This window comes from Phoca vitulina, unplaced genomic scaffold, assembly GCF_004348235.1.
Source record: "Phoca vitulina isolate PV1807 unplaced genomic scaffold, GSC_HSeal_1.0 scaffold58, whole genome shotgun sequence".
Taxonomy (NCBI): Eukaryota; Metazoa; Chordata; class Mammalia; order Carnivora; family Phocidae; genus Phoca; species Phoca vitulina.
Window position 1 is genome coordinate 8,517,898 of NW_022589761.1, and position 27,603 is coordinate 8,545,500.

Genomic DNA, 27,603 nt, shown 5'->3' on the forward strand with positions numbered 1-27,603 from the left:
GAGGCTGGAGTCATGTTTATTGGGAGACAAGTGCATGTCGTGACCACTAATGTGTGTCCGCTGGGGACAGGGGTGCAGGGACTGGTTCCCACCACCCCCCTGGGGACTCATTCCTGGATGTAGAGGTTGCTGGGGGCAGTAGGATCATCTGCTGGGCGTGTCTCCACCACCACAGGCCTGGGGAAGGAGGAGAGAAGTCAGTTCATTCATTCATTTGTTCATGCATTCATTCACAAAGGAGTTACTAGAGGCTGTTCCAGCACAGTACTGGGCCATCGCAGCAATGAGCAGACATGGTCTCTGCCCTCGAGGACAGGAGACCAATCTAGAATGGGAGACCAGCAGAAGTCAGTGAATTACAGGAGTGCAAAACAGCATTGAAACCTATCCCAAAGGGTCGGCCAAGGTGGCCCAAAGAATAGATGGTGGAGGGGACGCCTGGGTGGCTCAGTCGGTTAAGCGTCTTCCTTCGGATCCAGTCATGATCTCCGGGTCCTGGGATCGAGCCCCGCATCGGGCTTCCTGTTCAGCGGGGAGTCTGCTTCTCTCTTTCTCTTTCTCCCTCTGCCCCTCCCCACTGCTCTTTCTCTCTCAAATAAATAAATAGAATCTTAAAAAAAAAAAAAAAAATAGATGACGCCCCAAAAAGGCTCAGGAGGGAACTTGGTGAAAGGTCAGGGAAGGGTGTTCTGGGCAGAGAACAGCCTGGGCAAAGGCCTTGAGGTGGGAGAGAGCTTAGGACTTGGCTGCAGAAGTCAAAAAGTCTTGTGGGCTGTGGCCAGGACTGGGTATTTATCTTGAGGCCACAGGAGTTTTAAATGGGGGAGGGGGGAGTGACGCAATGGGACTTAGATTTTAAAAGGCCTCTCTGGCATGTCAAAAGGTCATGAGAGATGCTTGAAGGGGCTCTCACTGGTTAAATGTGGGAGTTCTTGTGCCTCAAATTAAATAATTATAGAATAACCCCCAAGAGTAAAATGGAAATCCGTGAGGCTGTGCTGAAATACACACACACACACACACACACACACACACACACACACACACGGCGGAGAAGGGACAGATCCCCCCCCCCACAGCGGCACACCAACTAAGGGCAGAAACCATTTAGTAACTATCCTCATAATATATTCACGCAGAAATCATCAATAGATGCTAAAACCAGTGGGTGAAAGTCTGATGAGAAACAGTATATTTACACTCAACAAATCACCCCCAAAAGATAATAATACAAAAAGTAACTTTAGAGCAGAGAAACTGGGCTGACTCCACCCTACCCAAATGCTCAAAGATAACATCACCCGAAATGGGACAAAGTGACACGTGCCTCCTGATAGGCACGGAGAAGGACATGCCATCACTTCGGTGGTATTCCTGCTCAAAATGCTTAACCTGGAAACCTCAAACCCAACTGAAGGACATTCTGGAAAACAACCTTCCTGTACTCTTCAAAAGTATCAAGGTCCTGAAAAACAAAGAAAGCCTGAAGAATTGTCCCAGGCTAAAGACAAAAGAAACCTGACTCCTACATGCACTCCTCATCATCCTGGGCCAGAAAAAAAAAGTATTATTTTTTGGTTATAAAGAGTATCATCGGGGGGCGCCTGGGTGGCTCAGGTCATGATCCCTGAGTCTCGGGATCGAGCCCCACGTCGGGCTCCCTGCTCGGCGGGGAGTCTGCTTCTCCCTCTGGTCCTCACCCTGCTCGTGCTCTCTCGTTCACTCGCTCTCAAATAAAATCTTTAAAAAAAAAAGTATCATTGGGCCCAACTGGTGAGACTTGAATGGGTGTGTGGGTTAGAAGGTAGTGTTGTCTTGTGCTATTTCCTTGATTTTGGCAGCTGCACTGGGGTCCGCAGGAGTAGGTCTTTGCTTTGATTTAGGAAACAATTCACACCCAAATAGAAACAATTGTGTACATATACAAACGTGGTAAAAACAAAACACACAAAAACCCCCAAAAAACAACCAAAAAACTTAACATCCGGGCAACCTGGATGAATGAAGGGATACAAGAATTTAAGATTAATTTTTAAATTTATTTTTGCAACTTCTCTCTGAGCCTAAAGTTATGCCAAAATAAACAGTGAAAATAAAAATTAAAAACCAAAAATGTCCCCTTGGCTCCCATGTGGGGAATGGACTACAAGGGGCAGAGATAGAAGCAGGGAGACCAGGAGAGAGAATGTCCAGGCCAAAGATAGAGGTGGCTGGAGACATCTCAAGACCCCTCTCCACATCAGAAGCCCCCCTCCCAGGTTCTGTGTCCCCTTCCCCGCGTCCATACCTGGGGGAGCCAAGCAGACGGAAGGTGAGGGTGGGGTCTCTCAGCTCCTGCAACAGCTGGGGAAAAGGTGTGTGTGTCAGTATCTAGAAGATTCTTCCCCTCTCCCTTAAAGATAACGGGGGGGTGTGTCTCTGAACCTCTAGTCTTAGGTCCGGAACTAATCATTCTTGCTACCACCATTCACCAGCTGTGTGACCCAACCAAGTTACTTTACCTCTCTGTGCCTCAGATTACTAACCTGTGAAATCATAGGACCTTCCTGATGCGTGATCGAGGAGATTAAATAAAATACAAACATAGAGGGGCAACATCTGACACATAGTGTTTTATGAGCTAAGGACCATTTATCGCTCCATTTTCCAGCTGAGGAAAGTACGGCATGGGAAAGTGAAGTCATTTGCTTAAGGTCAGTCAGCCGAATTCCAACCCAGGCAGTCTGTTCATACTCTTAACCACCCACATATTTCTCTAGTGACCCCCATTTTATAGCTGCAGACTGAGGCTCAGAGGGAAGCAGAATCTCTTACATAAGATCGCACAGTGGCCTGGAATGAGCTCTGGACCCAAGAGACCCTGGGGTATAGAAGAGGACGTGTCTGCCCTGAGACGGGGGAAGCTTCTCGTCAGGGCTCCACACCCTGACTCAGTCCTCCGGGTCCATCTGAGGAACTGGAAGACCCACGGGGGAGGGGCGGGGTTGCGGGCGTTCAGACGGAGACGCTTACCTGGTCTGAGCCTGGAGCCCACACCTGCACTCCATGCTTCCAAAAGGCCTGCAGCCGACCCCCGACCATAGCTGGGAGGAAAGCAGTGCCCGTCACCCTTGGGTATCACCGAGCCTCCACTCCGAGCCGGGGGCCCTCCCATCCCTGCACCTACCCACGGCTTCCACCGCCTCAGTCATGGGGATCTCCGGAGTTCGAAGCCCCCGGACTGGGGCTCCCTCCGGGGTCACCAGCTTCAGGGACCCTAGAAGAGGGTAGAGAGAGGGTTTTAAGAGCGAGGCTTGGAAGGAGGGACTGCTGAGGGACTGGACAATAAATTCATTGAGAAGCAAAGCAGGAGGCAGGCAAGGCCCGTAGGGGTTCAGCGTTTCTGAGAAGCACAGGGTCCGCGAGGCGGAGATCCAGGAACAGTGGAGGAAAGAGAGGGAGGAGGGTGCTTACCGTCCATCAACACCATCACCTTGTCTTCGTCTACTTGGGTCACCTGTACCGGTCCCCTGTGCTCTATTTGACAGGAGGAGGTTCAAACACCAATTCGGCCGGGTTCTGCCTTCCTCCGCTGGGCACCCTCTCCATTCCCAAACCAGCAGGCTAAGCCCCGCCCACCACCGCGGCCGGCCGGGTCCTCAGTCTCACCGGTCGTACCTGTACCCACCTTTCTTCCCCTCGCCCCAGGCTCAACCCCTTTCCCAATCACACCTCAGGGCTAAAGCCCCGCCCCGCCGCCCCGCCCCTCCCAGCAGCCCCGCCCCCAGGGAGCCCGCCCGCCCTCACCTGTGCTCATCTCGCCCAGCCAGCAGGAGAGCGCGCCGAAGCGCACGGTGTGGAAGAGCACCGACTTCGCCGGCTGCCCCGGGCTCACGCCGATGCAGACGGCGGGCAGCTCGGAGCCTGGCCCGGTGAGTAGCGCGAACACTGGAAGGGGCGTCGGTAGCGGGAACAGCACCTGCTGCGGGCCGCACGGGGAGGGGCGGGCTCAGAGGAGGCGTGGGGCGGGGCCTGGGAGGGCGGGGCCTGGGAGGAGAGCCCGCAGGGGGCTTCGCGAGTATCTCCTGGGCCCTCGGTTCGGAGGGATGCCGTCTAGAAACTTCAGGGGGTGAGAGCCCAGAGGAGTGAGGTGATGCCTCTTTAGAAATGGACAGATGTGGCCTGAGAGTTGGCGCGGCTTCTGTTCGGGTCGTGCCGCCTTCATGACAGAAAGGCAGGACCCCCGGAGGGGAGTAACCTCAAAGGCAGCCAAGTCTCCTTAGACTCAAAGGATCTGAGTGGGGTCTCCTGGAGACCCGGGGGGATGGGACATAGGGCCTGAAAAATAATTAGGCTGCGTGAGAGGCGGAGCTTAAGGACCAGGAAGCCCTCCGGAGGGGGAGCCTCGGGCGCCTACCGCAGGTGGGCGGGGCCTCGGGTGGAAGCGGGGTTTCCACCAAGCTCTCGGCAGAAGCAGAACGAGTGGAAGGCCCTAGCCATTGAACCTCACAGAGTCCCCAGCCTCTGCAGGCCCCCTACCCGGACCAGCAGGAACTTGTTCATGGGCTGGTACCACTGAAGCAGGACCACGGACGTCTCCAATGCCCCGCACAGGAACGGGCCCCCCGAGCTCGCACCCTCCGCTGTGGAGGTGGGTAGGGATGGGTTAGGGCCAATCCTCTCTCCCCATCCCCGTCCCCCCTCCCCCCCCGCCGAAAGGGCACACATATTTCCCCGGACTCTGGACAGCCTGCCTTAACTCTGCAACCCTCTCGGGTAGATGCAGCCCAAGCCCCGCGTCTGGCCCAGCCCCACACCCCCCTTCAGGTCCGCCCCGTTGGGATTCTCTCTCACCCACGCAGCAAGCTCGGCACCCTTTGGTGTCCTGGATCTTGGTGGAGACCATGTTCTTCCTGCAGAAGAAAGCAGGCGTAAATGCGGAGGGACGGCAGGAAGGGGGGATCCCAGGGGTCCGCGGTGCCACTGGGAGCTGGTACCTGGCCAGTAGCCGGTGGGGGCTAATGTGAGCGATGGGGCTTCCCGCTCTGGTCTCCTTCCGTTCCAGCAGGCCCAGGATGCTATGAGCATACAGGTGGGGGGTCTTTCCTGCAGTGTGTGTGTGTGTAGGGGGGAAGCAGGCAGTTATAGGACACCAGACACTCCCACCTTTCTCTGTCCCTTCACTTGGCCCCATCCCTTTGAAACTCCCAAGGCTCCAAGTCTCAAGCACTTTTATTTATGCCTTTTTCACTCGACATATTTTAAGTGTCCACTGTGGGCCAGGCACTGTGCTGGGCTCTGGTGAACAAGGAGTAAGATAAGTATGTTCCCTATCCTCCTGCACTTGCAGCCACATGAGAACCTATGGACACTGCACCATTCAGAGGAAGTTACACACATTATTAAGTTGAAGAGGAAACCGATCTAGAATTCTCCCAAAACGTGTCGTCACAGATGTGATTATTAACTAACTCATGCGGCCTATTTGGCTTGGCCTTTCCCCATAGATTAGAAATTCTTTCACACAAAATGTTTATAAAACAATAACACAAAATTGTAAACTATAACTCCTCGCTCACTCTATTTTAGTAAAGCATGGAATAAGTTCTACTTGGCATCTAAACATCAAGGAAATGTAAAGACTTCCTGGAGACCTCACCTCAAAACTGACTGGAGGTGGGACTATTGTGAACCCCATTTTACAGATAGGGAAACTGAGGCTCAAGGAGCAAGTTCCCCAGTGAAAAAGTGGCTGGGATTTTAACTGCAGGCTCTGTGAAGAGGGAGCGTACGTTTGTTTGGTTTTGTTTTTTTCCAGCTGTGCCCATCTACCTCCCAACCCCCTGACTCTCAACCCCTTAACTTCTGAACCCCCTCCTCCCACCCAACCCACAGCCAGACCTGAGAGAGACATGAGGACATTGTTGATGGAGTACACCCAGGTAGTCCGGCTGGGAAAGAGCTGCAGAGAACGGGGGAGATGGCTCCCATAAGACCCCAGCAACCCCCAACTCCATCCCCCTGCCCTTGGCCCTCAGGCCCTGTGCTCACCATCTCCAGCGTAGCCTCCTGATCATTCCGGTTCAAGATGAAAATGCCTTCCTCTGCCCCCAGAAGCAGGTGCTGGTCTGTGGGGACAGACACAAGGACACTGGGACCTACCTCATCCTGTTGGGCCTCCCAGACCCCCACATGTCTGACCCCAAACACTGGTAGTCTGTCCCCCTGCCCTGACCCTCCATTCTCTCTTACTCCCATACTGACTCTCCCAGCCTCTGTTTCCCCAAATGTGAACTCAAACCCTAACCCAGTCCCCTGAGCTGATCTCATTCTCACCTACCCTCATGCTTGGGCCCACAAATCCTGCAAATCCTGACCCTGCCCCCTCATTCTTGACCCCAACATTAGTCCATGCTTCCCCAAATAGCCTTCTAAGTTCTGTCCTTCTGTCTTCCCAGTTCTGGTCCCCAAATGCTAATCTTGTTTCAACACTGATCCTCAAACTCGGGCCCTCTGAAATGTGGCTTTTTCTGTCCAGGGTGTCCCCCTCAAATTCTAATGCTGTTTTTTTTTTAAATAAGTTTTAGTAATTTTTTTTAAGATTTTATTTTTGAGTAATCTCTACACCCAACATGGGGCTCGAATTTACAACCCTGAGATCAAGGGTCACACGCTCCACCGAGGGAGCGAGCCAGGCGCCCCTAATGCTGTTTCTTTAACATTTACCCCCCACTGACCTTGTCTCTACATCTTTCATCCCCAAACTCTTCCCCTTCTGCATTCCCATCCCCAAAACTCCCAAACCCCAAAATTCTGATCCCAGCCTACCATTAACCTCTCACTGAGGTTAATGGGGTCCAACTGTCCCCCATCTATGCCAAACTCGGACTTTTCTGTTATACCTGACATTCCTGACCCCCAAACTCTTATTTTCCTAGTTCTTCCCCTCAAATCCATCTTCACTCTACCCATCTTTGATCCCCAAACCCCAACTGTAACCCTGGGCTCTGGTCCTGCCTCAGCTCTGCCCCTCCCCCGTTCCCACCTCTGTATCTGCATTAGGGACCCTCCCCACCCCGCCCTGCTCTCTGAGACACGCTGAGGGCCCACCCTTGGTGGAGGGGTGTGTCCAGGCAGCTGTGCTGTGGATCCGGAGGGGGCAGCCATTGAACAACTTCACGAGAAGGGCACATCCCTAGGCAGGCCACGGGGGGGCAGAGCAGCGGATCCAGTAGAAGGAAGGAGGGGACAGGAAGGTGCAGTGGTTAAGACCCAAGAGTGCCAGCACTCTGCCTCCTCAGAGGTTTATCACCTCTCTGCCTCTGTTTCCCCATCTGTGAAATGGGGGATAACGCCTATCTCTGTGATTTCTACCAGCATCTGTGAAGGCTGATACCACACAAAGACATGAGCTCAGCCTCCGGCCCAGAGGCACGGGTCACCAAATGTCACCTCTCATCATCATCACTCTACCCATCCCACCCCCAGGCATCCCAGCCCCATCTGGGGAGCACGGCCGGGCTCACCTTTCTCTTCATCTTGTCCTTCTTGGGGGGTAACAATGGGGGCTGATCAGGCTCCCGGGGGGTTGGGTTCCAGAGTGAGGGTTCTGAGACAGGGTGGGGGGAAAAATCAGCCCCCAAAGGCCCCCCCTCCCCTGCCCAACCCACACCCCCACCCACCTCCTGCCCCAGCCTGCCCCGTTACCTGAATGGGCAGTTAGGTGGGGGCTGCGGGTGGCCGGGGGAGGCCCGAGGTGGGGGGTTCGGGGGGGAGGCCCACTGGCACACCGGACCAGCACCCCCGGGCTCAGCTGTCCCTCGTCCCCAGTGCCCCCAGGCCCCTCATCTGATGGAGAACGGAACTTGGGCTATGGAGACAGAGGAGGAGTGTGGGAAAGTACATTAGATGATCTCAGAGAGAGGGCACCCTGCAATCCCAGCCCTGCCTCTACCAGAACTGACGTTGGTTATGGCTCTGACCCTCCTCACAGTGTCCTACTACCACCCCGGCATCAGCCCTGACCTCCCACCCCCCACCCATCATCAACGCACTCCAGCAACTAAAGGGTTAATGCCGGAGCGCTTCCTGCTGGGGGTTCCGGGACCAGTGCCCATCTGCCTAAATACTTTGAATCCCACCCTAGGTTCAAGGATGCTGCTTCCAGATCCCAAAGTGCTCATCATCCCGTCTCCCAGACTTCAAGGGACCCGGTGTCCCACACTCCAGCCTTAGAGTGCCCGGTATCCCAGCGTCTAAGGGCCCTGGCCTCCTGGCCCCCGGCCCCCAGCTCCAGCGGGCCCAGGGTCTTACTTACCTTGGGAGGGAGTGGAGGAGGTGTGTCCTCTGCAGGGGTGGGGCTGGAACACAAAGATGGGGTGAGTAGGCGGGGGTGTCCGTAACAAGGACTCGGGGCAGATGGGGTGGTTTGGGACTGGAGGTCTGAGGTCAAGAGGGCCAGGGGTGACTGGGTCTGGGCTGGAGCTGAGGATTAAAGCCCTCAGAGCCATGATGATCCTGGCAACAGTGATGCTGGATATCGAGTGTGGACGATGCATCCAGCCTGAATCTCCAGTCACCTAGTGACACAGATCACGCGAGCTCCGGGGGCGCAGGCTCTCGCTTGGGGCTGGGCACGGCAGCCAGATGTGCAGAAGGGACGGGTGGTGGCGTGAGGCGGACACAGGCCTGGGGGCTGGGCTGACTGTTGGGGCTGACATGGGGTCTTGGGCCAAGGGTCTGGTGTGGGGCAAGTTCCCAGGGGGGAAGATGCAGATGAAGGCTGGGCTCTGAGGGTTTGGGCTGCAGTGGAAGACTGGGGGTCTGAGCAACATCTGGGAGCTGGGGGCGGGGACGAGGTGGGGGGTCCGGGTGGAGTTGGGGGTTGGCTTTGTTGGGGGGAAGGAAAGTGGGGGGTGCCGGGGTCTAGTCAGGGTCCGGGATGAGTGGCGGAAGGCAAGTAGGGGCTGAGGTTGGGGTCGGGATGGAAGGGAGATGGCGGTCATAGGAAGGCAGGGTGGGTGAGGGCCGGTGGGGCTGGGGGCCATGGCTCTCTTACATGTCCACGTCGTCATAGTCATCGTCAGACTCTGACAGCTGCCTCCTGAGAAGTGACAGGCATGACCCTCAGGTGGTTCCCCCACATGTCCCAGCCCCCTCCCCTCCATGCTGAGAGTCCCTGACCTAGGACTGCTGCTCCTGAAGTCTCCAGGGGGCTGTAAGTGGGCCTGTGGGATGGTAAAGGGTCAGCGGTGCCTAGGGGGAGGGGAAAGCGTCCGGGGCGAGAGCAGGGGGAGACCTCTCACCGTGTGGGGTATGGGTCTGGACTCCATTGCTCTGAGCTTCCGGAACTCCATGTGCCGCCCTGGAAGGGGGGGGGGGAACAGTAACACAGTGAGCTGAGAAGATGGGTCTGGGAAAAGAGGAGAATTTGAACGGGGAGGGTTCAGGGTCAAGATCTTAGGACTGGAGCTGTCCCGTAGGGGGAAGGGTCTTGGTTTCCAGGGTCTCACTTGGGGGGCCGGGGTCAAGTTTTGGGACCAGGGAGGTGGGGGCTCAAAGTTATAGAGCGTTTGTTTTCAGGGTCCATTTGGGTATTGGGATGTGACAGAGATTTTGGAGGTCTCTTTGGGGGTCCTGGTGTTATGGGAAGTCTCATGGGGTCTGTTTGCAGGTCAGAGAAGTGGGGGGGTCTCTGTAGTCATTTTGTAGGTCAGGCGGTGATGAGGTTTTCTGGAGTCTCTTGCAGGGCCAGATAGTGACGAGGGTCTCTGAGGGTCGATCACGAGATCAGATGGTGCTGAGGGTCTCTGGCAGAATCACGGGGGTGGGGGGTGTGTGTGGAGTGGGTCTCGGATCTATTATGGGGTCAGGGATCCCCAAGCTTAAGGATTCTCTACTCACGACAGCAGTCGGCATCTGGGATCCCTAGGGAGCTGGATCGGTGGGTGGACCGGATCCGCCGGGGGACAGCAGGGGGCACCTGGGCAGAGGGGCAGCTCAGGGCCACAGCCCTCTGGCACCCCTCCCACCCTGTGGGCCCAGCTGGGAGCCTCGGGCTCTCCCATACCCCTCTGTGCCCCCAGCCCTGTGCCAAGCCCCACCGCCCCCCTCCCCTTTTTCCTTTGAAGAGAGGCAGCAGGAAAGGGCTCCCGGCAGGGGGTACAGCCTGAGCAAAGTCTGGGAGCTTCCATCACTTTGTGGGCCAGGGTGCCCTCACCTCAGGCTCCTCATCTTCAATCTCGACCACAGGGACCCCCTTCCCTGGATTCCTCAGTTTGTCAAGAAGATCCAGGATCAGGCCTCTATTTAGCCTGGGCTGGGACACCAGCTGATGCTAGAGAGGGGAGGAGGGGGTCAGCGGACATCCCCTGGAGGGGTTCACTGGTGTGGGGGAGAGGCTGGGACAGGGGCCTGAGAACCCGTCTAAGGGAATCTAGTGGGAAGGTGCCAACCTAAGGAGAAGGCAGGGAACCCTGGGGAACTGAGACTGGGGGATTTTAAGGGGTTGGAAGGGATTAGAAGAATCTAGAATTCCCAGCAGGGGCAAATGGAGAATTCCAGAGGTGTCTTAGAGGGGACCGGGCTTCCCCTGGAATTCCAGAGTAAACCCAGGAATGGGTCTGGAGACCCTGGGAAATTTGTGAGTTTTAACAACTCAGGGTATCTTGGCAAAAAGTCTGGGGTACAATTTGGAGGATCTTGGGGAGGTCCTGGGGAATTCTGGGGTTGAGAGTTTGGGAAGGGCTCTTCAGGGAAGCGAGGGGACGTTTACACTGAGCATCTTGGTGGCACCAGGTCGTTTCTTGGGGTTCTTAGTGAGGGTGACTTTGACAAAGTTGTGGAAGGCAGCCGACCTTGGGAGGAAGAAGCCAAGTTCTGGGGTGAGGAGACCAGAAACTCTCCTATCAGACCCTCAATCCTGGCTCCCCTCTCCCTCGCCCTGTCCTACCATTTGCCTTTTTCTTTTAGCCTGGGGGGCTGGTAGCCACTCTTTGTCATGAGGAAGAGAACTCTAGAAGAGTAAGGAGAGAACGTGGTGTTCAGACTCCCAGTGGGGGGGGGGTCAGACCTCATGGCTCGAGGGGTCCCCAACAGCACTGAGGTCAGCAGAGAGCAAAACAAGGGACAGAACCAGAATGGGGTTTAGGTTTTACAATGCGCTGGGATGCCACTTCCGGGGGACTCTGTCTGTCACATGACAGAGCTACAGCAACTAAGATGGGAGCCTCCAGATAGGGAGCCCCTGCGTTGGAGGTTCCCCGCTGTGGACAGCTGAAGAAAAGGCTTTCTGGGTTGAGAGGATCCTTGGGGAGGTCTCAGAGTGAGCACTGAGGAAGGGGTGTCTCTTGTAGGCGTGGGGGGGCAGTGCTCAGGGTCAAGGCTGGGGGGTACTGGGCAGGCCTGCCTACCTGAGAGGGTGCACGTCAAACAGCGGAGGTTGCAGCTCGGCTAGTTCGATGGCTGTGATGCCCAGGGACCAGATGTCACACAGCTCATTGTATCCCCCCTTCAGGGCCACGGCCGCCACTTCTGGAGCCATCCTGGGGGGGGGGCAGAGACCCTCAGAGAGCCAGGGGTGACACCAGGAGGGGAAGGGGGCGACTCCTTGGCGTGGGGGCGGGGGGCAGGAGAGAGACAGAGAGAGGAGAATGGGGCACCGAGAGAGCCAGATGCAGAGAGCAACGGCAAGGTGAAGAGAGAGACCGGAATAAAGACAGACACAGGGAGGTCGAGACAGAGACAGAGACAGAGCGATCAGAAGAAACATCAACAGAAAGAGACCTAGGCAAAAGGGAAACTCAAGAGAGAGCCAAACGGTAAGCAGAATGTTCAACAGGGAAAGGTAGAGGCAGGGAAAGGAGCCAGGAAGGAGATTCCTAGTGATCCAGGTGGGGATGGCCACCGCCCCCCACTGCACCCCGACCAGGCATCCCTCACCAGTAGGGCGTCCCAATGAAAGAGAGGCGTCGAGCCAGCGTGGCCCCAATCTGGGCCGAGATACCAAAGTCAGCTGGAGGCAGAGAGAGAGAGAGACATGGTGACCCGGGGTGCCTTATTCCCTTGGCCCCCAGCCAGTCCCCTCCCCACCCCCACCCACCACACTCACCCAGCTTGACCTCCCCAGAGTCATTGATGAGGATGTTGGCTCCCTGGGGAGAGAGGGGGAAATTAAGGCTGTCATAGACACCCCCCCAGCCCAATGCTGCCTCCACCCCGTGGCCCTTCCCAACCCCACAGCTCCACACCACCCTGAGTCCTCCACACACCACTTCTATCTTCTATGCTCCAGCCCCCCCCCCCCCCCACCAAGGCCACTTTTCTGCCCCTAGACCACCTTGATGTCCCGGTGTATCTTCTTCTGTGAGTGCAGATAGGCAAGTCCCTAGGAGAAGGGTGGACATGGGGCATGTGAGTGCCCAGGGGCTGGAGCAGGGCCCCGCCCCGACCCAGGCCCACCCGGTCTCTCCTCACCTGGAGCACTTCCCTGCAGACATAGCTAATCTGGAGCTCGGACAGGGGGCCTGTCACTGCAAAGGTCACACCAGTAGCGTTGGGTGGGAACCAGGAAACCTGGTCCCGGGAGACCCTGGCCACCACCCACATGGGGAGGGAGGAACAGATGGGACAAGTGGGAGGGAGAGATGGAGGGACAGTCAGCGACCAACACAGGGAACCAGAGGCCAGAGAGAGACAGATTCATTCAACAGATATTTCTGTGTCCACTGGGTGCCAGGCACTGTGGTGGGCACCGGGGAGACAGCTGTGGACAAAAGAGACAGAGATCCCTGCCCTCGTGGAGGGAACATTCCAGCTGGGGCAACAGACGGTAAACAAGATAACTACAGCATAGCGCCTGAGATGCTAATAAACAGCAAGAAGAAAACTAAAGCAAGAAAGAACAACAGGAAATATGTGTGGGAAGGGGTATGACATTTTACAGGGTGGTCAGTGAAGTCTATCCTACTCTGAGAAAGTGTCAGGGTGAAGATGTGATCAGTCCAGCTGGGAAGGGAACAGAAGAGCTAGTGCAAAGGCCCAGCAGCGGAGAGGGCCTGGTGGGTTCGGAAAAGAGCAAAGTGGGTGGAGCAGAGTCGGGGTGGGAGAGAAAAGGGGTAGGAGGTGAAGTCTGGCAGCTTGGGTGCAGGTGGGGGTCACCCTGGGGAGCTCGGGCTTCTCTTCAGAGGGAAATGGAAGCCATGGGAGTGTTCTGAGCAGGGGGTGATGGGAGTTTGCAAAATGAGGAAAGGCAGAGGGACACGGACACCAACGCACACACACAGATAATGAGAGAGAAACAGAAAGACAGAGAAACGGGAACAGATTCAAACTGAGACCCAAAAGCACGAAGAAAGACAAACTGAAAAAGAGAGAGACACAGAGGTGGAGAGAGAACGATAGGGAGACAACAGACAGAGAGAAGGGGTCAGAGACCAGGTCTGGTAGACCGGCTGGGTGAGCCACTTCCTCTCTGAGGGCCTCAGTTTCCCCCCTGGTGACTTAATCTGGAATTTCTTCTTTGTCTGACATTTGAGATCTTGGGGTTCACGGAGACAGAGAGGAGGCCGAAGACAGAGGTGACCATGAGAAATTGAGAGGTGATCAGAGGCCCACCCCATCCCCATCCTCAAATTTTCCAAAAGAGTGAGAAGCAGGCTGAGAGAGAGAGAGAGTCAGGAATTCATTCACTCAGTCAGTGAAAACGTGGACCCGGCTATGGGCCAAAAGTGCAGAAATACTCAAACACCTGAACGGACACGTTGGTGAGAAAATGCAGAGAGAGGAAGATGGGAGGGGATGAGTGCATGCCGAGAGATCGGGGCTGGACCGTCAAGTGCTGGAGGCAAGGGCCCAGGGCCCACTCGGTCACCACAGTATTCCCAGCACCAACACCAACCAGGCCAGGCCTGGGCCCAGAGCGGGGCTCCTTGCAGGAAATGTGGACCAGAAAGACGGTCCCAGAAGACACAACCCCAGAGAGATAGGAGGGTTGGAGGAGGGGGTGCTCCCTGGATCCCCCTTGCCCTTCCTCTCACCTTGGTAGATGTCCTGGAGAGAACCAGCCCCACAGAATTCCATGCATATCCAGAACTTCTGAAGCCTACAATTCGAGTAGTAATAACAGCAGGAATAAGTCATCACTTATGGGACACCCCCAGCTCACTCTCCGTCTTGTTCCAGCTCAATAAGAACTTTAAGGTAATAGCTGTCATCCACCTCCCCTTGCCCACCAGAGTGAGATCATCCCACTTCCATTTTACAGGTGGGGAAGTTGAGGCTCAGAGAGCAAACCTATGTTCAGGGTCAACTGGACTCGAACCCAGGTCTTTGGACTCTTAACCCAGGAGGACTCCTAACTCTGTTAATCTACGCTAACCCAGAAGACAGGGCAGATAGCTCCCAAGTTGGTCAGGTTCAGGGGGGACAAAGGGGCCTAGGGTGCCAGGTCTGGGGGGACAGAGGTCATTACTGGGGCATCTGGGATTTTAATTTAGGGGTCCGGGGATTTAGGGAATGAGAGGAGCAGAGAATGGAACTGGGGGACCTGAAGGGCAGGATGACAAAAGATTAGTTTTAGGGGACTTGCTTTCAGGTTTGGTTACTACGAAGGGATTGCTTTTGGGGATTCCCTGCTCAGAAATGGGAGTCCTGAACTGCAGATTACATCAGAGAACACTCTGGTCAGAAAAGTGGGACTTCAGACTGGGGATCGAGTTGGGGGGGCCCAGTTTAAAATGGGGGTCCAGGATTGGAGGTCAGGAATGGGGGTTCTGGGCTAGGGGCTGGGCATGGTCCCAGGGCAGGTTTGAGGCTCATCACCAGAGGTAACTCCCGTGGTAGGCCACGATGTTGGCATGCCGGCAAGTTTTCAAGATGAGGATTTCCTTCTGAAGTGTGGAAACATCATCGTCTGTGAGGAGGAACAGGAAAGAAAAGGCTGCTGCGGGGAGGGAGTATGGGGGAGGCGATCCCCGTGTCCCAAGAGGAGGGGTAGGGGTGTGGGGAAGGCGCTCCCGTGTCCTCACCAGGCTCCATCTTCACCATCTTCACTGCCACCAGGTCCCCCGTCACTTTGTCTCGAGCCTTGTAAAGGGGAAGTTGGCAGTCAGGCAGGCTCCATTCGCCTGAGTTCCTCCTCAGCATCCCTGAGCCAAAGCCAAGGACTGGGATCCTCTCTCATCCCCTTCCCTTCTTGGGCCTCATCCCAAAGGCTCGCTGGTCTGAGGGTGATGGAGAAGGAGGGGTGTCCTCACCTTGAAGACTTCTCCGTAGGTTCCTCCACCCAGCCGCTGCAGCAGGTCATAGTGATCCCGGGGGTCCCTATTAAAGATGTCGGGGTCCACGAGGTCCATCCCTGGGGGCTGGAGCTGGGCCTGTGCCCAGGGGCCAGCAGGGCCTCAGGGCTCGAGTGTGGCACCTCCCTCCCTCCCCACACGTCCTGCGCCCTGCACCCGCCTTGCCTTGCCTCCACCGGCTGTGGCCTCCCCCCTCCCCACTCTCGCTTCCTGCCCCAGCACAGGGCTGTGCAGCGGGCTCCACCCCCTGTCCCCTGGGCCCTGAGAGCCTGTGAGGGGCAGCTTGCCTTGGGACCCAGGGGACCCCCCGCCCCACCTCCAGGGCCTAGGGCTGAATGTAAACCAGATGCAAACTATCTTGTGATCTGGGGGGGGGGGGGGGGGGTGTGCCCTGGCTTCCCCTCCCGCGTTCTGGGCGGTGGCTAAAAACCGCAGTTGAAACTCTGCTGAGTGCTTGAGGGTTTGGCCACCATCCGGAGATGGAGATGGTAGGCCAGCACAGGAGTGGTCACGCACTGTACATGCCTGTTCCCTGGGGTACACATACACACTGAGCGGTGCCCACCTATGAACCCACTGTGCGCAGACCAGTAGACGTACACGTGCCTGGATACCCGTGTGCACACACGTGGACGCGCCCAGAGCACGTACCTCCACGTATATGACACATGCTTGTGCATTCACGCCTAGTGTGCAGAAGGGCACTCGCCTTCTCCCGCAAGACTGGAGCCTAAAGGGGCCTGAGCGCCAGCCGGCAGGGTCCAGGAGCCCTTCGGCCCAGCCCGCCCCTGCCGAGCAGAGCACCACAGCTTTACGGGTTCCTACCGCTGGAGTTGGGGCGGACGGTGGGGACGAGGTTCTGGACCCCAGAGCTCGGGATCCTGCTTCAGAGGCCGAGGCCTGGGGCAAGGGGGACGTCAAAGAGCACTTCCCTAGGGAATCTGGTCAAGGCTCAAGTTAAGGGATACTGCGCGCACCCCAGCACAGTTTTGTTAGTTCACGACCGCGCGCAACACAACGCGCGTGCACCGGTAGAGAGCCGTCTCCCAGCCGGGGAGTTCGCGCGCACGTCCCAGGGGGCTAGAACGCGGTGCGGGAGGCCCGGGAAAAGCTTCGCCCCGCCTCCTCGCCCCGAGACGGCGCCTGCGTACTGGACTAGATCAAGCCTTTTCTCACGCTGTTGGTCCAGCTCGTGGGGAGCGTATGCGCACGCGCCAACTTCGCCCGCCGGGAAGAAAGTCACGTGGCAGCCGCCGCCAGCGGCGCGGAGAAGACAACGACGTAGTTTCCGTTTCCACTACCTCTTCCTCTTCCGGTCCTCGGGGACTCCCTACCGGGTGGCTCTTCACCTCCGGCCCCGGCGTGGGAGGCGACATTCGTCATGGCAATGTTTGAGCAGATGAGAGCGAACGTGGGCAAGTTGCTCAAGGGTATCGACAGGTCTGAGCCCGGTCGGAGGGAGCGTTTCCGGCCAAGCGGCGTGGTGGAGGGGTTTTTCTAGAGACCGCAAGGGGTGGTCCGGCTCCTGGACTGGCCCGGGAGTAGGCTTTCCTACTCGTCCTGGAGGAGGCCGTGTTGAAGGAAACGGCACTGCAGGGGCCCGCGGGCGGGAGACAGCCCTGCCTACCTCGCAGTGCTCCCGCTTTTTAATTGCTTTAGGTCTTCCTCTCTGCTCCTCAGCTTTCCCTTTCACAGCCCCTCAGTTTCCTGTGACTCCGCTCCTCAGCCTCGCACAGTGTGTGTCAGTGCCTCTTCATCTCTGTTTTCTTTTCCTCTAATGCCGTTCATTCAGCACACGTCACTGAAATCTACTCTCTTCGCTCTGGGCAGTGCTGGGCACCAGAGGTGACCAAGACAGCCCCAGGCCATGCTTCCATGGAGTTCCCAGTTCAGAGTCCAGACAAACCGGACAATAGGCAGTGATAGCCAGAAGTAATCAGGGCTGGGATGGGGGAAACTAAGCAGGAGAGGATGGGGCTAAACCAGGGTGGGGATCTGGAGAGGGGAGGAGGGGGTGAGGGGCCAAGATGTCCAGGAGGCCAGGTGTACAGGTTGCAATGACTGATTGGCTGAGAGGTGTTGCGGGGGGGGGGGGGGGGACATCCTAGAAAAGACCCAGGGCTCTGATGGGGTTCAGAGCTTTGGCTTAGGTCTGTAATGTGGGTAAGTGTTATTAGAGGTTACAGAGCTGATTCAAGAGTAATGGCAGAGTTGGAGGAAAGGAAGGAAGGGAAGGAGGAGCAGGTTACAGCGCCCTTCTCCCCCCACCCCCACAAAGTGACTGGCCTCAGCTCCTCTTTCCTCTCTGCTCACCCGTCCTGATTCTTCTGTAGGTACAATCCTGAGAATCTTGCCACCCTGGAGCGGTATGTGGAGACGCAGGCCAAGGAGAATGCCTATGATCTGGAAGCCAACCTGGCCGTCCTGAAGCTGTGAGTGTCTGCCTCCATCCCCACCTCTGGGCCAGCAGCCAGCAGGGGGCCATTCTTAACATTGGGTGAGGCCGGAGTTGGGGGTGGTCTTCCGGATGTGGCTTCTCCTGGTGTGCAAGGCTAGGAAGCCAAGGGAGTTGGCACAGGAGGAGAGATGGTTTTTAAAAATTAATCACACGTTACACGTATAGGTTGGTACAAAACAGAGAAACATAGCTAAATAAGTACAAGTGAAAACCCACGTAAACACCAGGCTTATTACAAAATTGTGTGTTATCAGGGCCCCAGGCCCTTTGCTTCGTATGCTTTGTGCTGGCCACCTCACCCCCACCCTAGTAACCGCTTTTATGCTCTCATGGTCTGGTTTTATGTGAGTTTACCACACACGCATGCATCCTGATGAGCTTGGCTCAGGTTTGCCTGTGTTGAACTTGACACAAATGTAGTCTTACAGCATGAGCTTCTCTGCATCTGGCATCTTCCACTTAGCACCGGGTTTGTGAGATCGATCCATTTTTCCTGCGGCTGCAATTTGTTGTCCTTCTTGTGTAGTGCTTCCCTGTGCAAGACTGTCTAAATGACCCGTCCTCCCGCTGATGGACCTCTGCATTCTATCCCCACAGTGCTGTATTAACACGCTGTCAGTTGTGTAATTTTTAAATGTTGTCTCAGTTTTGATGTCTGTAAAATGGAGGTAACACTCGTATTTGTGGGGTTGTTTAGATTGTTAGTGGGGTAATTGCTGCTTAGCGCTCATGCGGTAGCTACTGTGCTGTAAGCTTTGTGTGTATTAACTCGGATGCTGTATTGTCTTTGTGAAGTACATAGGATTGTTATTGTCCCTTCTTTCGAGGGAGGGGAGTGGGGCACAGAGAATTTCAAAGAGGTAGTCCAAGGTCACTTATGAGGGAAGTTGGAACCCAAGCAGTCTGCCTCCAGAGCCTCGACCACTGCTCCAGACTATACTTACGTATTTATTTATTTGTGAACCACTTTTTTTTTTTTTAAGATTTTATTTATTTATGGGCGCCTGGGTGGCTCAGTTGGTTAAGCGACTGCCTTCGGCTCAGGTCATGATCCTGGAGTCCCTGGATCGAGTCCCGCATCGGGCTCCCTGCTCGGCAGGGAGTCTGTTTCTCCCTCTGATCCTAATCCCTCTCATGTGCTCTCTCTCATTCTCTTTCTCTCTCAAATAAATAAAATCTTAAAAAAAAAAAAAAGATTTATTTATTTGACAGACAGAGACACAGCGAGAGAGGGAACACAAGCAGGGGGAGTGGGAGAGGGAGAAGCAGGCTTCCCGCCGAGCAGGGAGCCCGATGTGGGGCTCAATCCCAGGACCCTGGGATCATGACCTGAGCCGAAGGCAGACACCCAACGACTGAGCCACCCAGGCGCCCCTCTTTGTGAACCACTCAACAGTGTCTGGCTTACAGGGTGGTTGGGAGGATTAACTGTCCCCGTCTGCAGAATAGGAAAGTAGGTCAGGGAGGTTAAGGTCACAGAGCCAGAGTGCTGTGATTGGAGCCCAGGCATGTCCAACTCCTGAACTCTGGGCCACAGCACTGGGCCTCTCATGAGGCCCAGGGAGCTGAAGAAGCCACTATGGCTCTGTCTCTTGTTCCCCTTCTCAGGTACCAGTTCAACCCAGCCTTCTTTCAAACCACAGTCACCGCCCAGATCCTGCTGAAGGCCCTCACCAACCTGCCCCACACAGACTTCACACTGTGCAAGTGCATGATCGATCAGGCACATGTATCCTTCCAGTTTCCAGGCGGGGTGTGCAGGGGAGGGGCTGGGGGCAAGGTAGATGAATTCCCGGGGCATCGGTCTGTGAGTTCAGCCACAAACTCCGAGCGCCTGCTCTGGGCTTGGCGTGGTGCCGGTTGGGACATTTGGGTGGCTGTGACAGGCCTGGCCCCTGCCCTCCCTGAGCTCACCATGCAGTGGGGGAGAGAGGTCCTCTGTCAGGGACCACCTGCACTCGTCCAGGCTCAGGGTTTAGAGAGGCCAGAGGAAGCACCTGACCCTGCCCGGATGTTAGGGAGGGCTTCTTGGAGGAGGGAACGTCTGAAAGATGAGCTAAATGAAGTGTTAGGGAAGGGTGAGCCGGGTGGAGGGAACAGTATGTAAGGAGGCCCAGAGAGGAGAAAGAAGAGGTCAGTGCTCTTTCAGAGGTCGTAGAGGAAGTTTGGTGCCGCCTCACCACAGATTTCAAAATGCAATCTGGTCAGACTCGGAAGGGCACCGGGAAGCCATAGAAGGCTTAAACCGCAGAGTGAGTTGGGTAGATTTAGGCTTTAGAAGGATTCCCACTGAGGGTTGTAGCTGAGTGAAGGCCACCAGGCAAGAGGCAGGAGCCATGAAGAGCTGGAGCATCAGCTGAACTTCATTCTGTGTCTTCCATATGTGGCACCGCGCTGGCCGTCCGTGACTAAAGGTTGACTGAAAATGAACTGGCTTCCCCCCCCACCCTTTGCTTTCTTCTGGCCTGCGTTTTTGTGACAGGTCCACAACTTGGCCAGGGGAGCCTCGCTCTGCCCTTGAATCACTTGACAAGCTTGGCAGAGTCCCCCCATCCGTGCTTCTGGCACTCACAGTCCCGAGGGTCACACTTAACCTGCCCATCAGCAGCTGAGCTGAGAAATGGGGGCTTACGCATTGAACCTGTGTGTGTCCATGGGCGTGCCTGCCTTCTGAGAGATTGTCCACCTTGCCCAGGGGTCTGTTCTGGTGACTTTTCAAAAAAAAAAAAAGGCAAACGGTACGCTGTTAAAAGTACAAAAAGCATATGGTGGAAAAAGACGGCCTCCTCCCTCCCCTGTCCCACAGGCACCGCACTCCCCTGCCAGGAGGCAGGTTGTTTGCTGTTCTCAGGTACCTTTCCAGAGATACCCTGAGTACAGGTGTGTGTGTTCCCATACACGTGTGTGTGTCCCCACCCATATGTGTGCGTGCACACACACCAGCCCCCCATCCAGATGGTGGCCTCTTATGCATGTTGGTCTGCATCTTGCCTTTTCACCTTCCAGCGTGTCTTGTCGCATCTCCACGTGAGGTCTCTAAGAGTTGACTCGACCCCAGAGTGTGGACAGGCCAGGTTTTGGCTTCGTGTCTCCATTGCTGGATCACCTGTTGCCTTAAGCATGCTACGGTGAACAGAAGGTGGGCTCAGGGCTGTTTTCCCTTAACACTTCCTCCTCTTAGCAAGAAGAACGGCCAATCCGACAGATTTTGTACCTCGGAGACCTGCTGGAGACCTGCCACTTCCAGGCCTTCTGGGTAACTTGGCTCCAGGGCCAGGGTGGGCGGCTGGGCCGCTGGGCCGAGGCGGGACAGGCTGCTAAAAGGAACAACCACGCACATTTGCTGTCTGCTTGCATAACCGCGGGCGATCCCGTGCTCAGGGCTTTGTGGGTGACCGCATGGATTCATCATCCTCGCACTGAGCCAGGACTCCCACGTTGTCCCTTGTGTCCCCAGGCCGGGGCACGTGTGCACGCACCCACGTCTGACCTTCCTGCCAAAGTCCTCCATCCTCTGGATGCTCCTTTCCTTTCTTGCTCGAACTGGAGCCACACCCTCCACTTCTGCCGAGGGTCCTCCTCACCGTCATCCCCAGGCCCATCTCTCCCCCACAAAACCCCTCAGTCCTGAAGCCCGGGTGTTGGCACTTCCTGCCCCACTCTGTTGGTGTCAGCCCCTGATGGCCTCGCCTCCTTTCGTGAGTAACCAAGCTCCTGTTCACCGCCACTCACTGCTACTTCTGTCATTCTCAGTTGCTTGCAAAGCCAGACCAGTGATCTTTCCACCACCCCGACCTTGGGGTGCCTCCATCTCTTGTCCTCCACGTGACCTCGGCCCCTCCCTCCCAGTCATGCCCTAGATCAGCTCTCAGCACATTGGACCCTCGAGGAGTTTAAAATACAAAACGAAACTGATCCTTGACTCAGGCCATCCGAGTCTCATCGGTCTGAGTGAGGTGCGGGTGGTGGGATCCAAAGCAGTTATCGCAGATGTCCCTGATGCCCCGGGAAACTGGGGAGCTGCCCCCCAGTCCCTACCTTCAGCAGCATTGCTCCCTTCTCTGCCAGTGTCCGACGTTTCCACCCCCCACCTCCGACCACTTCCTCCCAGCTTCCCGGCTCACCCCTGGGAGGGCTCCAGCCTGGCGTGCTTAGGCCTGACCAGTAGCCCGGGCCCTCCGTTATGCTTCTGCCGTCAGCGGGAGTCTGCACCGGACACTGCGAGAGGCCGGAGGGAGGCCCATCAGCCCCGCAGTGCGCATCCCCTCCTGGCCCAGGGGCTCACCGCCCTCTCCCAGCTCTTCACGCCTTCTCACCCCCTCTCCTTCCCTCCTCTTCTCAACTCAGCTCCTCCGCCTTGTTTTGTGGGAAGACCGAAGCAGCCAAAGCAGAACTCCCACGCGTGACTGCCCTCAGCCTCGGCATCTGCTGTCGGCCGACTGAACGCTTTTCTGTTTCAGTCGGGGAGTCGTCCCTCCTCCCATCTCAGGCCGCCCCCCCCCGGCTGGCGTGCTGTTCCCCTTGCCCCTCGCCCCCTCGGCGCTCCTCCCTCCTCTTGTAGCAGCAGGGCCTGGCCTTCCCTGGTTGTTTTTGTCAGCGGAGACCACGTCCACCCTGTAGTTCATTCTCGCCTGCAGGAGAGAACTCTCCCCGAACCTCCACGTGCCCCACCATGTCTGCCTCTTGCCCTCTTTCTCTGTTCCCCATGGAGAGGAAAGTCTCGCATCCCCGGGAAACCCTCGGGGTCAGGCGGAGCAGGGCCCTTGGTTACCCCGCTCGTGGGTAGGGTTGCCTGTGCTCAGTTTCTCCTCCTCTCCCTGCTCACTTGAAGCTGCTGTGTTCGTTCCATTCAGGCTTTTGTGACCAGCCTTCTACCGCCCCGGTCTCCCACATGTATACGTGTGCCCGTCTACATGCACGCATGATGAAACCCACCTCTGATGGGGGCCGTGCACTGCTCCCTCAAATCCTTTTATCGTTGGGCTCCCAGGACAGTTACTGTCCTGTACATCCTCTGCATTGTCCTTGGGGGTTCCTCATTTCCCGCACTAATGTTGGAAGGAGCCCTTGCCGGGAAGGTGACTTTTGGACAGAAGCCTCAAGGGCGTAGGGGTGCCAGCCATGGGGAAGGAGAGTTCGAGACCCAGCACCAGCCAGCTCAAAGACCTTAAGGTGGGCGGGTGCACGGTGTGTCTGAGGAGCAGCAAGGAGGCCCCTGCGGCTGGAGTGAAGGGCTGAGGGGGAGGACGTCTTATGGGACACTTGGCCTTTTCTCCGATGGGTGAGTGTAGTTAGCTAATCTGTCTCTGTTCCCTCTTTGGGTCTGTGGTTTCTGCCTGCCTGGTTCAACCCCCAGCTCTGCGATTTGGGGCAAGTCACTCAGCTGCTCTGAGCCTTGCTTTTTTCATCTCCAAAAATGGGCAGAAAATAGTGACTTATGTTATAGGGTTGCACAGAGAAGAAAGTTGGCATGTGAGGTGGATGCCCAAGTCGTAGCTTCTGTTGCTAATTTCATTAACAATAATATTCTTGAAGTTACATTATTGTGAACGTTATCATTGCCCTCACAGCAAGCCCTGGATGAAAACATGGACCTCCTGGAAGGTATAACCGGCTTTGAAGACTCTGTCCGAAAATGTAAGTCCGTCTCGGTACCTGGGTTTCCCAGGGGGACGGGGTAGGGAGTGGCAGCAAGGTCCCGAGGGTGGCCCTTTACCATTTTCGTTCCTCATCTCTGCAGTTATCTGCCATGTTGTGGGCATCACCTATCAGCACATTGATCGCTGGCTGCTGGCCGAGATGCTCGGGGATCTGACAGGTAAGGCCTCTCTGGGTTCCCGGTGCCAGTCGAGGAGGTTGGGGTGGTCAGGGGCCGTGGGCCTCGGCCAGCTCCTCAGATGGACCCATCCCTGCTTCAGCAAGTCGTTGTTGAAGGTCCAGCCCTGCTCGTTATTGAGGGAGTAAGGAACATAAATAAAACATACCCCTCCTTGGGGGAGATGCTATGGTATTCGTTTATTGTATTCTGCGTAAGTTATTTGAATGCTTTTTCTGTACCAGACTATTCGAGGCCTGGAGGACTCAGCAGTGAAGGAAACAGAGTGGCTCAGATTTCTTATGGCAGTAGCAAAACTTAGATAACAAAATGAGAAGTACAAGTCTAGCGTGAACTCACACAAGACAGCTCACCGGGCTGAGGTGAATAGTGCCTCAGTGGAGACAGGCACTGAAGGCCGAGGAAACCAGAGGGTGTTGAGGCAGGGGCGCGCCTGTCTTGTTCACAGAGCAGCCAAGGTACCTGGTGGGAGCACAGTGAGCGAGGGGCAGAGCCGAGGGGCAGAGAAGTGGCGGTGGGAGGGACATCTTCAGATACCACGGGGCTTCCTGAGGACATAGTCCTTTGTCCTGAGTGAGCTGGAGCCACAGGGGGGTTCTGAGCAGGGAGGGACATGATCAGATTTGTGTTTTTTAAAAGATCCTTCCAGGGGCACCTGGGTGGCTCAGTCAATTAAGTGTCTGACTTTTTTTTTTTCTTTTTAGATATTACTTATTATTTATTTGAGAGAGAGAGAGAGATATAATGAGAGCATGAGCAGGGAGGAGAGGGAGAAGGAGGCTCCCTGCCGAGCAGGGAGCCCAATGAGGGACTCGATCCCAGGACCCTGGGATCATGACCTGAGCCGAAGGCAGATGCTTAACCGACTGAGCCACCCAGGCGCCCTAAGCATTCCACTCTTGATCTCAGCTTAGTTCTTGATATCAGGGTCATGAGTTCAGGCCCTGCGTTGGACTCCATGCTTAAAAATAAATAAATAAGGGGCACCTGGGTGGCTCAGTTGTTAAGCGTCTGCCTTCCGCTCAGGTCATGATCCCAGGGTCCTGGGATCAAGCCCCACATTGGGCTCCCTGCTCCACGGGAAGCCTGCTTCTCCCTCTCCCGCTCCCCCTGCTTGTGTTCCCTCTCTTGCTGTGTCTCTCTCTGTCAAATGAATAAAAATAAATAAATAAATAAATAAAAATAAAACATTTTTCCAGAAAGAGAGAGAGAAAGAAAAGAAAAATGTTTGTGTATTGGCTCCTTTTTGCAAAAAGAAACAGGAAGAAAAATAAAGCTAAGGAAAATGGTTACTCCTTGGGAGGTGGGGGGTGAGCACAGGGAGGGAGAGCGGTGGGTTGGGGGTGAGACTTGTCTGAGTACCTTATTTGGGTAGTTTTGCCTTTTGATCTGGTTGTGTGTGTGTAGCAGAAGGCAACTTATTGGACACTTTGTGTCGGGCTACACTGAGTGCTTTACATCAGGTAGATGTTTTGTATATTTAAAAGTGAGATTAAGTCAAAAAGGGATCAAACAACTCTTAGAGTTGAATCCAAAGAGAAGCGGATGAATTTATCACATTGCTAATAGTCCCACAAAAGAATTACTTCAAGTAGCAGGACATTTTCTGGCCGTACGTCCTCCCTGGCAGGTTTTTTAAGAGCCAAAACAGCCTGCAAAGAAATTCCCAGCTGAGGCTCTGGGCTTATGGTTCGTGATAGTGAGGACATAATTTTAAAACCATTTCAAAGTTCTGCGGAAAAGCAGGGAAGGAAGCACACCACTGTTGTTGGAAACTGAGATTTGCTCTGGGAGAGAAAAGGGGTAGAAATGAAAGAAGGGGAGACAGAGGCCCTGTGATGTAAGGGTGGGAAAGCTGACAGGCTCCCTCTGGCTGCCGTTTGGAGAATGAACCGTAGAAACGCAAGCAAGTGCGGCTGCAGGAGATACGGTGGCCGCTGAGGCAGTTGGGTCGGGAGAGCGCCCTGGCCTTTGGCTGCGGTCCTGGGGGAGCGGGTGACTGAGCCCCTGCATGGCCCGTGTCACCTGCAGACAGTCAGCTAAAGGTGTGGATGAGCAAGTACGGCTGGAGCGCTGATGAGTCGGGCCAGATCTTCATCTGTAGCCAGGAGGAGAGCATCAAGCCCAAGAACATCGTGGAGAAGATCGACTTCGACAGTGAGTGCTGGCCTGAGGCTGCAGACTATGGGTCTGAGGAGCTGCCCCTCGACAGACCGGGGCTGGGGCCCCAAAGGACTTGGGTAGCTGTGGTCTGGTTCAGGGCCAGGATCTTTGCATCTGTTGGAGTCCACTGACTTCTCTCATGGGGCTGCCTGCTCAGGGAGGAATGGTGGGGGGGGCTTCCTCCCTGGGACTCCCGGGGGCTCCGGCCTGTTGGCAGTCTGTCCTTGGGGATGGCGCCTCGGCCCTGGCATCCGAAGAAACACAGGAACGCCAGAAAGTGCGGGTTCTGGACTCGGCTAGTGGGACGGGGATCTCGGGTCTCGGTTTCTTAGCTCTGCCACTCAGGGCAAGTGATTTTACCTCTCTGCCTCAGTTTTCTCATCCAAAAAGTGGGGATCCCGGCAGCACTCATTATGACAATTACTGTGTAGTTCCTGAGCTTAGCAGGTGGTTTGGTCCTCACGTGAGCCCCGTACGGTAGGGGCCGTTACTGTAAGTGGACAGTATCCTAATACGTACGTGGAGGAGTGAGGGCAGAGTGAGACGGCCGTGTAGAGCACGGAGCGGAGCAAAGAGCCGCGTGGGCCGTGCTCGGCACTGTTGCACGCACGCTAACTGACTGCAGCCCCCCTGGCCCCTCGGTGAAGGGAGCAGAACAGCTGTGTGGTCAGGCCCTCACCGCACCGTGCGTGTGTCGGAGAGTGAGTCAGAACCCAGGGATCGGCTGCTCCCTTGCGCCCTGGGTCTCCTCCCCCCCCCACCCCATCCCTTGAGTCTGATTCTGGGGTTTTATTTTTTTTTTTTATTTTTATTTTTTTTTTAAAGATTTTATTTATTTATTTGAGACAGAGAGAATGAGAGAGAGAGAGCACATGAGACGGGGGAGGGTCAGAGGGAGAAGCAGGCTTCCTGCCGAGCAGGGAGCCCGATGTGGGACTCGATCCAGGGACTCCAGGATCATGACCTGAGCCGAAGGCAGTCGCTTAACCAACTGAGCCACCCAGGCGCCCTGATTCTGGGGTTTTAAAGGTGTGTCTTGGTACAGCGTGGTTTCTCGCTACAGACTAGCTCATTTGGTGCTGAACTGAGGATCAGGACTCAGTGGGCCCTCATCTTGGCGCATGGGGCCTGTGGACCCTCACTCTAAGTGAGAGGTGCCCCCTGTGTTCGGGTTCTGGGTGAAAAGTCGCTGCAGTAAAGGGCTCTCCGGCGAGGAGGTGCAAGGCTGGCGCTCAGCGTGTCTTGCAGACAGCACACAGAAAATGTTGCTGTGGCGGCAGTGAGAAGAACCAGGAGCTCTTGGTGCCGAGCATTGTTCTGAGCATGTCAGGTCAATGCTTCGTGCAGGTGGGGAAGCTGGTGTTAACGAACTTGCCTGAGGTCACCCACCTGGTACCGGATGCAGGTCTCCTTGCTCGGGTGTGGAGATTCTTAACTACCGCCCCCTACTGCGTTTGTGGGGCGCCTGGCTGACTCAGTCCGTAGAGAGTGCGACTCTTATTCTTGGGGTCGTGAGTTCAAGCCCCATGTTGGGCACAGAGATTACTTAAAAAAAAAAAACAACCCACCAAACTGTCTTTGTGAAGGTGACCAGGGCCCAGAAGGGGTTTGTGATCTGCGCCCCCTAAAGAATTGTGGGTGCCATAGCTGGTGGCTGGAGGTTGGTCTCACATTCTTGCCCTGTTGACCTGCTCCCGTCTTCCGTTCTCAACAGGTGTGTCCAGCATCATGGCCTCCTCCCAGTAACTCGGCAGGCGTTGAATAAAGAGTTGTTGACTTAACTCCTGTTGTCTCCCGCTCATTGGCTTCCTGCCTCTGCCCCTCGCCCACCAGGGGGAGCCTGGAAGCAGGCCTCTGCCCACTCTGTGCCG

At 55.8% G+C, this 27,603-nt stretch overlaps 2 protein-coding genes across 3 annotated transcripts; one reads left to right on the forward strand and one right to left on the reverse strand.

The window, feature by feature from the left end:
* On the reverse strand, positions 1-15,470 carry MAP4K1 (mitogen-activated protein kinase kinase kinase kinase 1). The gene is made up of 31 exons (XM_032390452.1): positions 15,234-15,470; positions 15,006-15,063; positions 14,800-14,890; positions 14,016-14,080; positions 12,454-12,509; positions 12,317-12,364; positions 12,089-12,131; positions 11,920-11,992; positions 11,391-11,522; positions 10,931-10,993; positions 10,754-10,835; positions 10,199-10,315; positions 9,883-9,961; positions 9,285-9,343; positions 9,163-9,206; positions 9,038-9,082; positions 8,297-8,339; positions 7,687-7,849; positions 7,506-7,588; positions 7,090-7,174; positions 6,031-6,107; positions 5,881-5,941; positions 4,977-5,085; positions 4,834-4,892; positions 4,519-4,622; positions 3,787-3,961; positions 3,454-3,516; positions 3,167-3,256; positions 3,013-3,083; positions 2,288-2,343; positions 1-177 (listed from the first exon to the last, which is right to left on the reverse strand). The coding sequence occupies exons 1-31, from the start codon at positions 15,330-15,332 to the stop codon at positions 108-110; spliced, it is 2,463 nt and encodes an 820-aa protein (XP_032246343.1). The 5' UTR covers positions 15,333-15,470; the 3' UTR covers positions 1-107.
* EIF3K (eukaryotic translation initiation factor 3 subunit K) lies at positions 3,830-27,513 on the forward strand. Of its 2 annotated transcripts, none has more exons than XM_032390451.1 (8): positions 3,830-3,911; positions 17,609-17,707; positions 19,342-19,462; positions 20,915-20,989; positions 23,304-23,370; positions 23,474-23,551; positions 25,601-25,726; positions 27,447-27,513. In XM_032390451.1, exons 3-8 carry the CDS (start codon positions 19,445-19,447, stop codon positions 27,476-27,478), a joined length of 396 nt encoding a protein of 131 aa, XP_032246342.1. In that variant the 5' UTR covers positions 3,830-3,911; positions 17,609-17,707; positions 19,342-19,444; the 3' UTR covers positions 27,479-27,513. The 2 variants fall into 2 exon arrangements, with proteins under 2 accessions (XP_032246342.1, XP_032246341.1); XM_032390450.1 differs by lacking the exon at positions 3,830-3,911 and adding an exon at positions 16,546-16,715.
* Positions 27,514-27,603: the final 90 nt, after the last annotated feature.

Excerpts from the sequence above, each read along its gene's own strand:
- MAP4K1 (XM_032390452.1), bottom strand. The coding sequence starts at position 15,332 with ATGGACCTCGTGGACCCCGACATCTTTAATAGGGACCCCCGGGATCAC. Across the intron at positions 11,993-12,088 it reads CTCTGGGGAGGTCAAGCTGG|CTGACTTTGGTATCTCGGCC; the intron begins GTGAGTGTGGTG and ends CTCTGCCTCCAG. Across the intron at positions 9,207-9,284 it reads CCAGACCCATACCCCACACG|GCCCACTTACAGCCCCCTGG; the intron begins GTGAGAGGTCTC and ends ACCATCCCACAG.
- EIF3K (XM_032390450.1), top strand. The coding sequence starts at position 16,657 with ATGGCAATGTTTGAGCAGATGAGAGCGAACGTGGGCAAGTTGCTCAAG. Across the intron at positions 17,708-19,341 it reads AACCTGGCCGTCCTGAAGCT|GTACCAGTTCAACCCAGCCT; the intron begins GTGAGTGTCTGC and ends TCCCCTTCTCAG. Across the intron at positions 19,463-20,914 it reads GCATGATCGATCAGGCACAT|CAAGAAGAACGGCCAATCCG; the intron begins GTATCCTTCCAG and ends TCCTCCTCTTAG.